This window comes from Mobula birostris, chromosome 1 (assembly GCF_030028105.1).
Source record: "Mobula birostris isolate sMobBir1 chromosome 1, sMobBir1.hap1, whole genome shotgun sequence".
Lineage (NCBI taxonomy): Eukaryota > Metazoa > Chordata > Chondrichthyes > Myliobatiformes > Myliobatidae > Mobula > Mobula birostris.
The window spans coordinates 79,570,579-79,585,444 of NC_092370.1; the positions used below are offsets into that span (position 1 = coordinate 79,570,579).

General features: G+C 45.3%; 1 protein-coding gene across 1 annotated transcript in view; it reads left to right on the forward strand.

The window, feature by feature from the left end:
- Positions 1-14,866, forward strand: part of LOC140197607 (desmoglein-2-like) — a 73,314-nt gene that overhangs the window by 23,555 nt on the left and 34,893 nt on the right. The window contains exons 2-5 of the mRNA XM_072257818.1: positions 4,686-4,788; positions 5,375-5,586; positions 6,949-7,080; positions 11,953-12,108. Coding sequence (XP_072113919.1) covers positions 4,686-4,788; positions 5,375-5,586; positions 6,949-7,080; positions 11,953-12,108 — 603 coding nt within the window. The remainder of the gene's footprint in view (positions 1-4,685; positions 4,789-5,374; positions 5,587-6,948; positions 7,081-11,952; positions 12,109-14,866) is intronic.

A 14,866-nucleotide genomic window follows, 5' to 3' on the forward strand; every position in this document is an offset into this window, starting at 1 on the left:
TGAAGGCTTAGAGGGGCCACGCCCCAGGATGTCGCTATGGATAGAGAGAAGCGATGCTAAAGCTATCCTCGACCCCGGCGCACAGATCAAGTTGTTGGACAGTTCGTTTTACAACCGGTGTCTGAAGCATTTACCCTTGACAACCGCAAGGGCACTGGAGACTTTGGGTACTAGTGGCAGTAGTTATCCAGAAGATGATGATTGGTTAATGACCCTGGAGTTCATGGAGGCATTTTCTGGGCACCCAGTGTGTCGAGTTGCTTCTGAGGACGTGTGTAGCAGCCTTGAGCCAGTACCGAATTTAAATGAGACCCAGCGGTGGTACGGCTTGGGGAAAGTAGCTGAGGGTGAGACCCTCTTAGTAGATGCTCCGAACCACCACGAGGGAGGGGAGTTGACCGCTGAAGACACCTCAGTGAGAGAGAGGTCGCGGCAACTAGACCCTGGCGGCGTGGAAGATGAAGGCAGCGTGTGTGTGGATGATGCGACGTGGTTTAATGTGCTGCATCTGAGGGGTGGATGTTGCCAGATCGTGAGGCTGTTGAGCCGAAGATGGCCTTTACTAGTTCCCTAGGATTCTTCCGATCCGAAAAGATGCCCAAGGGCATATCCGGAGCCCCTGCATCCTTCCCGCGGGGCATGAGGAAAACCGTGGGGGAAGTGAAGGTGTGTGGAGCTTTGACGTATGTGGATGACCGCCTAGAGCTTGGATTCGCCTTGGGGGACTATGAGGCGAGACGAGTGGCTGAGCCCGGGCGACCGAAGCGAAGTGTCAAATGTGGAGGAGTTTTTGGCCAGAGGAGTTTGGTGCAATGTGAGGAAAACGACCCGACATACCAGTTGAACTTCCTGGTATTGGGACAGACGGTGGTGGACCGGGGGATGGAAACCCAGGTCATCAATCTGAATGAGACACAGGGAAGAGAGGGGATTTGCATCGCACTGCGGTCATATACTGACGAATTAATCCAGCGAGAAGAAACAATGACCCACCTTCGAAGGTATCAGCAGAAACTCAAGACATCCATTCAGAATAGATTGGAAGATTTACAAGTTGGGGAAGATCAAGGAAGTGTTCTGACTAAGGTCAACAGAAAACCGAGAGCCCAGGGAGGGGAGTTTGACTACACTCCCGAGGAGGTAAAGAAATGGAGGACCGATCTCGGAAAAGGGAGGCGGACGCTTGAAAGGAACCTGAAGATGACTATCGCGAGTTTAAATGAAGTGGAAAAACTGAAAGTCGACCTGGAAGACGTCCTCAGGAAGAAACAACCGGAGGCTGAACATCCTTTAACTGCTGCTTTTCAAGTCAGGGTGGAAGAAGCTGGTGGGGAAACTGCGTCCCAGATTGAGATGGCCAGGAACCCTGAGTCAGAACTGCTGAGGCTGTGGCGAGAGTTGAAGGAGTCCCCGAAGAAGCTGACGTCTCGACTGCAGGAGGCTGAAGGGGTAGCCCCAGCTAAATGTTTCAGTTTGGAGAAACTCAAACAGCAGCTACCGATCGAAGGAATGAGGAAGAATACGGATTCGAAGGATGATGTGCTGCACATGTGGTACATGCTGCCTTTCGCTAACTTCCCCGTGATTGAGGAAGAGACCTTTGGCCCTTCTCCCACTGAGTCAGGTGTAGTGGGGAGGGCTAGCTGTGGGCAGTCTGAGTTACGGCAGGATCAGGAAGGAGGAGAGGCGGGGCCCCGGCCACGGGACAGGGGGCTCCGAGCTGTAGTGGTGGCCTGAGTGAGAGAGGAGTTGGCAAGCAGGCCCGAGGTATCCCTAGTAGTGTCTGAGCCTTGTGGGTTTAGGTGAGGGGGTACGGAGGTCTCAGAGGGTTAAGAAGCTCCCAGATAGGTTGGCCTATTTAGCGCCCGTGGGACGGGAGTAAGGTCTACTGTTTGGGGAGCACTGTCACTGTGTGTATCTGTGTATGTGTGTGTTGTGTGTCTATAGGACTGGGTGGCGAGTTATTTAGAAGTCATGAGGACATGACTTTATTTGGTGGGGGGAGAGTGTAAGGGGGTTTCGATTTTTATGTTACTGCGGAGGCTAATTAAAATGGCGTTTTTGTTATGTTAATCTGTGGAATGCGGCTTTGTTGTGCTTTAACGTTGAGAAAGTTTGCGCTAGCAGCTTGTTGTGGTTTAGAGGGTGATAAGAGGGTGCTATTAACCAATTGGGATAGTTGTTATGGTTTTGGTGTATTTGAAGATACTGTATGCGCGGGGTGTTGGGGGAGAAGGCGGGAGAGCGAGACAGAGGATGGACTAGGTGCTGTGAGTCCACTAACGGGGTCGGACCCCGAGCGGGACGTTCAGCGAGGAGACGGAGACGGACTCGTGTGGAGCGTCTGGTCGACCACCGTTGTTGGTCCCAGGCGGCCGGTCGAGGTGGTCCAAGGGGTCACAGGGTGAAGAAGAAGGTCCTTGAGCTCCAACGGTTTTGTGCACGAAGAGATTGAACTTTGATAAGTGTGGCGCCTTTTATTTTCCTTTTATATTTTATTCTCTTTTAATTATATAGTTCCAGTAATATCTATAAACTGTAAATCATTTAATCGTATCTGGTGTATTGTCTGTTATTTGGGCGGGGTGGGGTACCTCACACAGCATCCACACAAACGAATTACCCAGTTTGGCGGGGCCGAGGCTGTTTCCCTAGACGACAGCGAGCCGAGCGACCCTGAGGGTGGCCAGGGGGGCTACACATCAAATAAAATCATCCTTTTTCTTTTAAGGTTCTCGCTCCCAGATTATTGATAACAAGTGGGATGAACAGTCATAGGGGTAGTTAAGAATGTAAAATTGGGGTTACAATTAGATTAGCCTATTAAATAATAGAACAGAATTGATGGGCTGAGTGGCCACTGCTAGCTCTTGGTACACTTATATTCAAATAGCAAGTTCTGAAGATATTGGGCTTTAGAATGGAATTAGTTTGTTATTTTTTGTTGTTGTTACATAGATACCAATAAATCGAAGTGGAAGTTTTGTTTCTGTGCCATCCAGACAGCTTATGTCTTGCATGATTACATAAAGGTAGTCTATACAGGAAATGGAATGCAGTTGATAGTGATGCAGGTACAAACAAAGTGCACTACAGGGAAGAGCCGTGATGAGGTAGGTAATGAGATCAAAATGTCATCACTTAGCCTATTTACTGTTTTCGCTTGTACTGAAAATACTGTGGAAAAGCTTGTCTTGCTGTTAATACAGATCAATTGATTACGCAGTACATAGAATTAGAGCAAGGTAAAACAATGAGGTCCATTTAAGAGTCTGATAAGTGACATGGAAGCTGACCTCTCAAGCTTTTGCAGGAAGCACCTGAGAAACATTCCATAATGAACAATAAAACAATTGATTGGAATCAAATGACCTTGTCTGGTGCCTCAGCGCTGGGTGTGTCTGCACCTGTGCCACTCCCCACACGTGCACTTCCTTCTCTGCCATCCGCCCCAGAGCAGTCCCAGAGTGCTCCACCCTTGACATTCCTAACATCCTCTGTTCCCTAACGATTTACAAACTCTCTCCACTTGTCACGTTGACAAATTCAATACTGTGCCAAGGTCTTAGGCACCCTAGCTATATATTTATGTGCCTAAGAGTTTTGCATTGTGCTGTACTCCGGGAGTAAATGCCACGAAAATTAGCTTTTTGTAGCAGCAGCATAGCACATTCCAAAACAAGACAGGCAAAGTTTATAACTTAAATAAGCAAAAATTATACATGTATAGCAGAATGAGCAACAAACTAAACTTAACAACACTAGTGCAAGTTGAGAGAGATAAAGACATATATTCTGAAGTAGTGCTGGGATTTCTCAGGTCATTTCAGGAACCAGCAGGCAGTGGTAAAGAAGCAGTCGTTGAAAGTCAAGGTGTGGGTGTGTGCTGCCTCATGGCAGCAGTGAGAAGATGATGGGCATCCTTGATGAAGAGTGTCACCTTCCTGAGGCATTGCTTCTTGTTGATTCCTTGATGGTGGGGAGAGATGTACCCATGGTGGCTGAGTCCCACCACACTGTAGCATTCCTGGGCACTGGAGTTTTCATCATCAGCTGCGATGCTTTTATCTGTAGAAGTTTTAAGTCTGTAATCTGCTGCATCTCCTTGAACTTCCAAAAGCCGAGGACTTTGACAGCTGTTGGTGAATCAACTAACAGGGGAATGATGATGTTAAATGAGATCTTGCGCTTTTTGACAAGGGAAGTGGACCCGTTGGTTTTTCTTTGCTTGTGTTCCGCTCGTGGTTCACATGCTTTTCAGTCTCGACAGAGGGAGTGGAAGTCTTAGCGCAGCGACTAGAACAGAGGATGAAAGAGGGACCGACTGCTGAGGGCTGTCTGTTTATAGTTCTGTTTGGTGTCTCAGGCAGCACTCTATTGCTGCCTTCTATAAAAATAAGCCAGTGCATATCATTCATCAACACCAATAAAAGAAATAATTAATATATTGCTTTTTGAGGCTGCTCCTTGTATATACATGAACTATTACATTTTCTGTGTTGCAGCATAACAAGTGTTGGTATTCAGATGGTGCTAGGATTAAGAGAAGTACTGATGAAAGAGATTGCATTTCTAATTGTGCAATTGGGTAGTACCTTTTGTCGTTAATGTCAATACAATTCTTGAAATCATAACTTTGCATTACAGTTGTTTATTTAATAAATTTTTCCATTGTACCATTCCAGGTGTGTTCTCAAACTGGACAATGCTGCAAGAAAATGTTTGCAAAACACCAGTTTGAGGCCATGGTTCCTCCAAAGCTGTTAAAGGGGAATGTTGTACTTAAAGGTAATGTTAATTGTAATAATTCTTGGTGTTAACTTGTGTTTATACCCTGGATGCAGGCCATTATAGGAAGGATGTAGAAGCTTAGGAAAGGATGCAGAAGAGATTTATCAGGATGCTGCCTGGATTCAGGGGTATGAGGTACAAGGAGAGGGTGGACAAATTTGTGACTGGTTTGGCAGAGGTAAGGGGAGACTTGGTAGAAGTTTATAAAATGGAGAGCCATAAATAGGGTAGTTAGTGAGAATCCTTTCTCCTGGGTGGAAGCGTCTAATACCATAGGGCATAGCTTTAAGCTGGGAGGGGTAATTTTGAGGGAGATGTGTGGGGTGAGTTGTTCTATGGAGGACGGTGGGTACCTGCAATGTGCTACCAGGGTAGGTGGTGGTAGAAGCAGAGATAATGGAGGTGTTCAAGACGTACAGAGATGGGTGCATGAATATGCAAAGAATGGGGGGACATGGGCAGAAGTGATGAATTTAATTTAGCATCATGCTCTGCACAGATATTGTGGGCTAAAGGGCCTGACATGGCTGTACTGTTGAATGTTCTTCTTTACCACAATGAATGGCTGTTTTTGAAATTCCAGTGGAATTTTACCATTGTAATTTGGGAGACCACATCAGGATGCGTACCAATGATGTCAATTTTGGAATCCATTCTGACGGCAGGGTATATGCAACCCGTACCCAACACATCAAATCGAAGTATTACTTCCAAGTTGTGGCAAAGGACTTAAAGACGCATGAGAAATGGGAAGTTCCTATCCAGTTAGTGTCCTTTGCAAACCAATCAAAGACGGTAAGAGATACTAATTAATCAGGTTTATTTGCAAAGCATATACACTCTGAAAGCACAAGGACTTTTTCCCAGGGAAAGAGCATCAAGAACTAGAGGGCATACATTTAAGGTAAGAGGGGAAAGATTTAAAAGGGATCTGAGAGGCATACATGGAGGGTGGTGCATGAATGGAATCAGGTGCTATAGAAAGTGGGTGAGACTGGTGTAATAACAATAGGATAAGTATGTCGATAGGAAAGGTTTAAAGGAATACGAGTGTAAACGTGGGCAAATTAGACTAGCGTAAGTAAACCTCGTAGTCAACGATGGGGCTGTAGACCTGTTTCTAATTCTGTTTCTATGCAGTATGACTATGAATCTATGACTGTAAAACTGTACGTCCTCCAGTCTCGGTTACAGTGGGAATAGTGCTTGTGATCACACTTGGGTTCATTTTTTTTTGTTCTTTGTGTCTTTTGGAGTCATACATCACAGATACAAGCAAGCACCAAACTTCTAATCTGTAACACTACATGAACCACTTTTTAAAAATTTTCCCCCCTCATTTCATCAAACACCTTCAATCCACCCCCCTCCTTCCTGATTTTATCAACTTGGGGACAATTTGCAGTAGCCAACTAACACTACTTTGGAATGTGGGAGGAAACCAGCACTTCTAGGAGTAACCTCACAGTAAAGGTGTGCAAACTCTGCACAGACAGCACTGAAAGTTAGGATCGAACCCTGGTCTCGGATGCCAGGAAGCCACTGTACCACACATGGTGAACCAGTGTGTCCCTGGGGCCAAAGATACAAAAGATATAGCATGTGCCTACCTCTGGTCTCAAGGACAACTTCTCTCCCACTATTAATAGACTCTGAAATGATAAGATGGACTCTCAACCTCACGATCTATCTTGTCACAACCTTACCCCTTATTGTCTACCTGCACTACACTTTCTCTGTAAATGTAACACTTTATTCTGCATTAATATTCTGTTTCTCCTGTGTACTACCTCAATGCACTAATGTCACAAATTCAATTGTACCATCTCAGAGAAGTTTGGATGGGCACACACATGGATGAGAGCTTTGGAGTGTTACAGTCCTAATAGACCAGCTAGCACAGAGTAAAGGGGCTGAAGGGCCTGTTTCTGTGCTGTAGTGCTCTGTTGCTACGATCTGTATGAATGGCTTACAAAATGGTTTTCCACTGGACCTCAATACATACGATGATAAACAAATTTACCAACATACCATCTGAGAAGGAAGAAACCGTAGGGGTATAGATGAAAAGAGCAAGGTTTAAGATGCAGCTTCACCTTCACACTGGCACAAATGAGAACGTTCTGTGCTTCTGTAACATGCTTAATTCTGTTGCAGGTTTTGAAAACTGAGCATCCCAGAATCTATTTCCGAAAGGCTAACCATTTCAAACGACAAAAGAGAGAATGGATCATTCCACCGCTGGATGTGAGGGAGCATGAGCCACCGCCAAACCACCCTATTGGTTCTGTAAGTCACAGACAGAGGACAGACAAGCCTGTTACACCAGTCATCAACCTTCTCCCCACCACCATTCTGTCAGGCCACTCAGTCCGAATCAGAGTCACAGGAGGAATTTCTTTAGATGAATCTGTGGAATTCGTTGGCGTTGATGGCTGTGGAGGCCAAGGTTACGGGGGGAAAGGGAGAAGAATCGGGTTGAGAGGGATAATAAATCAGCCATGATGGAATGGTGGAGCAGACTCAATGGGCCAAATACAGACATCCCACCCTGCAAAAACTCATTTCAGGGAGGTAGCACCATCAATTTGCCGGAGACTCCCGGAACTTCCGGGAGAGGTGGGATATCTGCAATAGAGTAGCTCCTTAGCAGCTAGCCAGCTAGTTTAAATAACGTTGGCTGTGCTAATGAACGAATGACACATGTTAAACTCACCTCAACATGTCTTTTACAGTCTTAACCCACCATGGGCAATAGAAAAGTCACTGTTGCAAAAAGCTAGTGAGCAACACTGTCATTATTTTGACCCCTGTTAGGCAGGGGTACACTTTAGTGTAGTCTGGGGAGACGTACGTTTTATTTTTTTTTTTGAAACCCTCTGCCATGGCGCGCTCTCTCTCTCTCGCTCAAGCTCTCTCTCTCTCTCGTGGTTGCTCTCGCGCTCTCTCTTGCTTTCTCTCACTCGCTCTCAAAAAATTGATTTCCGTGATATTGCATATAATTTGCGGGCATCAGGGAGCCACAGTTAATATGTGGGAGACTCCCGGAACTTCCAGGAGAGGTGGGATATCTGCAAGTGGCTTAATTCTGCTCTGATGTCTTGTGGCCAAAATTTATTTTTTTGTGCCAATGGGGCTGTAACAAAAAAATAAAAACCATAAGTTCCAATAAACATAAAGTTTGGGAATAGGAACATCATGTTACACATATATGAGTCATTGGTGAAACCTCACTTGGAGTACTTTGTACAGTTTTAGTCACCGTGTGCTAAGAATGACATTTATCAAGCTGAAGAGGGTGCAAAGCTGATTTGCCAGGTTGCAGCCAGGACCAGAGGGCTTGAGTTATTGGGAAAGGTAGGATACACTGGATATTTATTCTTTTGTGTGTAGGAAAATGAGAGGTGAGGACACAAGAGTTTATAAAATTGTGAGGGTATGGATAAGGCAGATGGTGATAGCCTTTTCCCCGGGGCTGGGGAGTCCAAAGCTAGAGAGGGCATAGATTCAGGAAGAAGGATGAGAGGTCACCTCCTTACACAAAGGATTCAGAACAGCTGGGATGAACTGGCAGAGGTGGATAAAACTGGAACATTTGAGATGCATTTGGATAGGTATATGAAGGGTTAAGAGCCTTGTGTAGGTAACCGAAGCACCGGGAGGAAACCCACATGGTATCACCTGAGGTCAAGACTGATCCTGGGATAACTGGGCCTGTGAGGTAGCAGCTCTTGTAGCTGTACCTCTGAATCACCTCCCTCACACAATAAAATTTGCCTTGTGACGTTCCATTCACTGCATTCCACAATTTGTAAAAATCTTCCTTGTTGCCAGCAGTTGTGAAAGAGCCTCTGACAATGGAGCCTCTGTCTCCGCCACATCTGCTCTCAGGATGAGGCTTTTCATTCCAGGACGAGGGAGATGTCCTCCTTTTTTAAACAAAGGGGCTTCCCTTCCTCCACCATCAACTCTGCTCTCAAATGCATCTCCCCCATTTCATGCACATCTGCTCTCACTCCATCCTCCCGTCACCCCACTAGAAATAGGGTTCCCCTGGTCCTCACCTACCATCCCACCAGCCTCCGGGTCCAACGTATTATTCTCTGTAACTTCCACCACCTCCAACAGGATCCCACCACTAAGCATATCTTTCCCTCCTCCCCCCCACCCCGCTTTCCGCAGAGATCGCTCCCTACACGAGTCCCTTGTCCATTCGTCCCCCCCATCCCTCCCCACTGATCTCCCTCCTGGCACTTATCCTTGTAAGCGGAACAAGTGATACACATGCCCTTACACTTCTTCCCTTACCACCATTCAGGGCCCCAGACAGTCCTTCCAGGTGAGTGACACTTCACCTGTGAGTCGGCTGGGGTGATATACCACGTCCGATGCTCCCAATGTGGCCTTCTATATATTGGCGAGACCTGACGCAGACTGGGAGATAGTTTTGCTGAACACCTATGCTCTGTCCGCCAGAGAAAGCAGGATCTCCCAGTGGCCACACATTTTAATTCCACATCCCATTCCCATTCTGATATGTCTATCCACGGCCTCCTCTACTGTAAAGATGAAGCCACACTCAGGTTGGAGGAACAACACCTTATATTCTGTCTGGGTAGCCTCCAACCTGATGGCATGAACATCGACTTCTCTAACTTCTGTTAATGCCCCACCTCCCCCTCGTACCCCATCCGTTATTTATTTATATACACACGTTCTTTCTCTCACTCTCCTTTTTCTCCCTCTGTCCCTCTGACTATACCCCTTGTCCATCCTCTGGGTTTCCCCCCCTCCCCCTTTTCCTTCTCCCCGGACCTCCTGTCCCGTGATCCTCTCATATCCCCTTTGCCTATCACCTGTCCAGCTCTTGGCTCCATCCCTCCCTCTCCTGTCTTCTCCTATCATTTTGGATCTCCCCCTCCCCCTCCCACTTTCAAATCTCTTACTATCTCTTCCTTCAGTTAGTCCTGACGAAGGGTCTCGGCCCAAAACGTCGACTGTACCTCTTCCTAGAGATGCTGCGTTCACCAGTAACTTTGATGTGTGTTGCTTGAATTTCCAGCATCTGCTGAATTCCTTGTGTTTACTCTGACAATGGTGCAAGTTTGCCACACTCTTGCACTCCCCCCATGTGTTCAGACCAAGCATAACGGTACACCCTTCCTCTGCCTCAACCACCACCACCACAGTCAGTGCCTGAAGGCCCAGGGCAATCCAGGTGGCAACAGTGGATGTCTATGATCAAGTCCAGAGCCAGGATGTCATGGAAGGGAACCAACAAATTTTCCTCTAGGCCGCAACCCTCCTAATCCACCAAGCTGTGGAGCAGGCCATAAATCAGATAGGAGTCCAGAAGCTGGCTGAAGTCTATCTCAGAACTGATGCCAGCAGACTGTGCAAAAGGGGATTTTGGACAGAAATCATGTAAAGTGGGATTGATATACATGGAGTGTGGCAATAGAGAAAGTAAGTAACTGGAATGATCCGGCAGAGAACATTGAATGTGGTGAGACCCTAGTACCAAGACCACCCACAGAGGAACATCTTTCGAGAGCCACAGCCTTTGACTAGAACAGAACAAAGGACCCAGCTGCCTCAGACAGTTGGCTTGCCACTGTTCTGACAGAGGGGACTTCTGCATGATTGTTCCTTCACTTCTGCTGGCCACAACAGACCAGTTGTTCCGCCGTCGGGACTCCACGTCGGACTCCTGCTTCGGAAACCGGAGGTTGATAACCAAGCTGACACTCAAATGGAAACAAGCAAGTAGAAAAGTGGTGCAGAGTGTTATGAGCAGACTCCGCACAGAACAGGTGATCAATCCAAGTAGCTGACTTACAGTAAGACATAGCAAGGCCGCCTTCAGATCCTGGTTGGTCCTCGTGGTCTGCCGATTGGACTGGGGTGAAATCCCAATGAGACTGGCCATGGCTCCAATGACCTGACAGAGGGCTTCCAGAGCCATGCAGTAAACTGAGGGGTTCAGTCAGAAACAAACTCCTGGGGAAAATGGTGCACTTTAAACATGTGATTGCTGACAGGGGTTCCCAACCCGGGGTCCGCAGAGCCCTCGGTTAATGACAGGGGTCCATGGCATAAAAACAAGTTGGGTAACTCTAAACTAAAGGAACCTTTGTTGGCTGAGCAAACTATCATGGAGAGAAACGCTCCAGTTTTGAACTAATTAACATTGAACACAGAACAGCACAGTAGCAGATCCTTCCGTTCACAATGTTTGTTCCAAAAACAATGTCAAATTAAATTAGATCTCCTCTGCCTGTTCATAATCCATATCCCTCCATTTCCTGTATATCTGTGTGTCTTATCTAACACACTCATAAACACCACTATCGTGTTTGCTTCTACAACCATCCCTGGCAGCCCATCCCAGGCACCTATCACTCTGTAAAAACAAAACTTTGCCCCACACATCTCCTTTAAACTTCCACCCTCTCATCGTAAGTGCATGTCCTCTAGTACTTCACGTTTATGATTATGGGGGCGGGGGGGGGGAAGCTACTGCGTATGCTCCTCACATTTTTATCAGGTCTTCCTTCAGCCACTGCTCCTGTGGGAGCAACCTTTCCTCTAATTAAGGCAGTATCCTGGTAAATTTATTGTGCCCTTTCCAAAGCTTCCACATTCTTCCTATAATGGGCTGACCAGAACTGGACATAATACTCCAAGGGCAGCTTAACCAAAACTTCATGCAGCAGCAAAGTGACTTTCTTATTCTTGTACTCAATGAAGGCAAGCATTCCTGTGTGTGTGCCTGTCTATGTATTCTATATGTCTATGCCTGTGCATCTCTCAGTCTTTTTGTATACTGTACGTATCTCTGTTTGCTTGTCTGTCTGGATCTAAATGTGTCTGTGTGTTTCTATTTGCACGTCTTTCTGCTTTGTGTGTGTGTGCACGTGGGCTTGGAAGGTATTAGAATCATTGATTTTTTTTGTATGGGAGGGAACAGAATTTCAAGCACACAATGTGCTGATTTGGGGTAGCTATGCACTAGTGTGAGGGAAGAGGTTGTGAAGGGTAAGGAGGAAGAGACAGTTAACAAATTTGGATTTTACAAAATGTGAAAATGATACAATTCCTTTTCTGGTGGTCAATCATTCATATACTGTATTAACTGTAACAAATCTCCTCTTTCTTTAGATTGCCTCTGACATTGATCATTTCGGAAAATTGACCTACAAAATCAGCGGCCCAGGGGCAGACAGGCCTCCAGTCGGCTTGTTTGTGATTGATCGTCAAAATGGCGATTTAAGTATCACAGGAGAAGTGGATCGTGAAAAAACTCCAAAGTTTACGGTAAGTTTCAATCACTGGGTCCTCCTCTGGAATAGGACTGCCTATATTGAATGTTAATCCTGGTCAAGTCCAGACGAAGTAGAGTTTACTGTCATATGCACAGTACATAAATGCCCAGGTGCAATGAAAAGCTTACAAAAGCATCATAGACTTGTAGCATCAGATGAGCATCATTCACGGAAAACATATGCAAGAAAGAAAACAATTACAACCATTTTTTTTTTAAATCCGTTTTAGCGCAAAGTGGTCCTGGTGTTGCCGTACTGAAATACGATTAGGGTTGTGCTCATTGGTTCAAGAAGCAGATGGTTTAGGAGAAATTATTGCTCCTGAACCTGTTGCTGTGGAACCTCATGCTCTTGTACCTCCTGCATAATGGCTGCAAGAAACCTTCTAAGAAAGTAAAGGTGCCTGCCTGTAAAACCTCTTTAATGTGTCACATAATGTCAATGATTAACAATTCTCACTGGCTAGCCACGCCATTTCATAAAATCAAGAATCCTGGATCATGGTTCACTTTTGTCCGGATGAAAATGGACTTTAGAAAGAGAATTTTATTGTTGTTACTATTCCTAGCATCAGCTAGCCCAATGGGAAATGCCTTTGCATAGTACAATTTTATACAAGTGCAAGTTGCATTTATCTTGTAGAAATGGATGAGAAGTGAAGCAGCAATGTTCTAAATTTGGCAACGGGGATTAGTACTTGGTTTATTATTGTCACGTGTACCAAGGTAAGATGAATATTTTTGCTTGGCATGCCATTCAGGTGGATCATTCAATATATAATATATTGAGGTAATACAAAATGGTTCAATTTAATATCAGAGTGTATGCAGTATACAACCTGAAATTCTTACTCTTCACAGACATCCATAAAACAGAGAAAAGAGAATGCAGAATACGGTGTGGCAATTATAAAGTGCATTACAGGTGGCAGGGGCCTTGACAAGGCAGATTGAGATCAAGAGTTCATCTTTATTATACTGGGAATCCATTCAAGAGTTTGATAACGGGTAAAAAGCTGTCCTGTTTGTTCTCATGCATTTGGATCTCCTGTCTGATGGGGTAGGGAAAAGTCTATGATTATGTTAGCTACTTTCGAAAGGCAGTGAGAAATATAGACAATCAGTGGTCGGTGTTCATGATGGACTGGGTTAGATCTGCAATTTCTTGCAGTCTTGGGCAGGACAGATGCCGTACCAAGCTGTGATGCATCTGGATAGGATGCTTTCCATGGTATATCTGTAATCATTGGGTCATTAGGGACATACTAACTTCCCTTGGCTTCCTGAGGAAATAGTGACACTCGTGCACTTTCTTGGTTATAGAATCTGCATGGTTGGACCAAGGGAAGCTATTGGTGATATTTACACCTTCAAAACTGCAGCTCACAACCAGCTCTGTCTCAGCATTAATGACACAGATGGGATCAGTACTCAGTCCTGCCTCCTGAAGTTAATGACCAGTTCTTCTGTTTTGTTTTGCCTTTTCTTTGTATCTGAGGTACATGGAGGAAAAACTTGAAGAAAATATAGTATTTGTTTAATATTGTCACGTGTGTGGGGAGATATTGTAGTATTGTCACATGGGGGAGGTATTGCATTATTGTCACATGGGGGAGATATTGCAGTATTGTCACATGGAGGAGATATTGCAGTATTGTCACATGGGGGAGGTATTGTAGTATTGTCACATGGGGAGGTATTGTAGTATTGTCACATGGGGGAGATATTGTGATATTGTCATATGGGAAGGTATTGTCACATGGGGGAGGTATTGTAGTATTGTCACATGGGGGGAGGGGGAGACTGGGGCTGAGGGGAAAAAATGAATCCACCATGATGAAATGGCAGAGCAGTCTCGATGGGCCAAATGGCCTAATTCTGTTCCTATATCTTATAGTCTTATTACCACTCATGAGGCTGCTACTATAATGGAGAAACCTGAGTATAATGGTAAATCTTATTACCACTCATGAGGCTGCTATTATAATGGAGAAACCTGAGTATAATGGTAAATCAGGAATCCATGGGTGTGAAAATAATGAACTGTGGCTTGGTGACTAGCAGCACCATATTAGGTTGTGTTGTAGGGCATTCAGCACATTGCAAGCTCCCCCTAATAGCAATATAATTATATTAAGATAAGCCTTGCATTCACAACTGCAAGGCCAGATTCAGCTTTAACACTAACTACAAGTTTGCAAATAACAAAATGACACAACGAGCCAGAGAACAAGAGGGAGGTAGGATTAGTAAACAGTGTCATGATAACAATCTTCTCCTCAATGTCAGCGAAATGAGAGGTGGTCTTTGACTTCAGAAAGGAGGTTAGTGCAGGAGCTCCTATCTCCAGAGGTCAAAAGGCTGAAAGTTCCCAGGAGTGAATATCATCGAAAGCCTGTACTGGCCCAGCCACACAAATATCACACCAAGAAAGCTAACCAATGCCTCAAACTCCTCTAAGATACTAAAATAATTGGTCATCACTTGGTATGGTGACTACTCTGCCCAAGACTTCAGAAACTGCAGAGATTTGTTGACACTGCTCAGCATATCATGAAAACTACACCCCCATCCACAGACTCTGTCTACATTTCTCGCAGCTTTGGTAAAGCCACCAACATAATCAAACACGCTGGGCATTCTCTTTTCTCTCCCCTCCCATCAGGCAGAAGGTGCAAAAGTCTGCAAGTATATATCACCAGGCTCAAATAAGTGAAAATCTCAGATGCAGGAAATCCAAGCAACGTACAC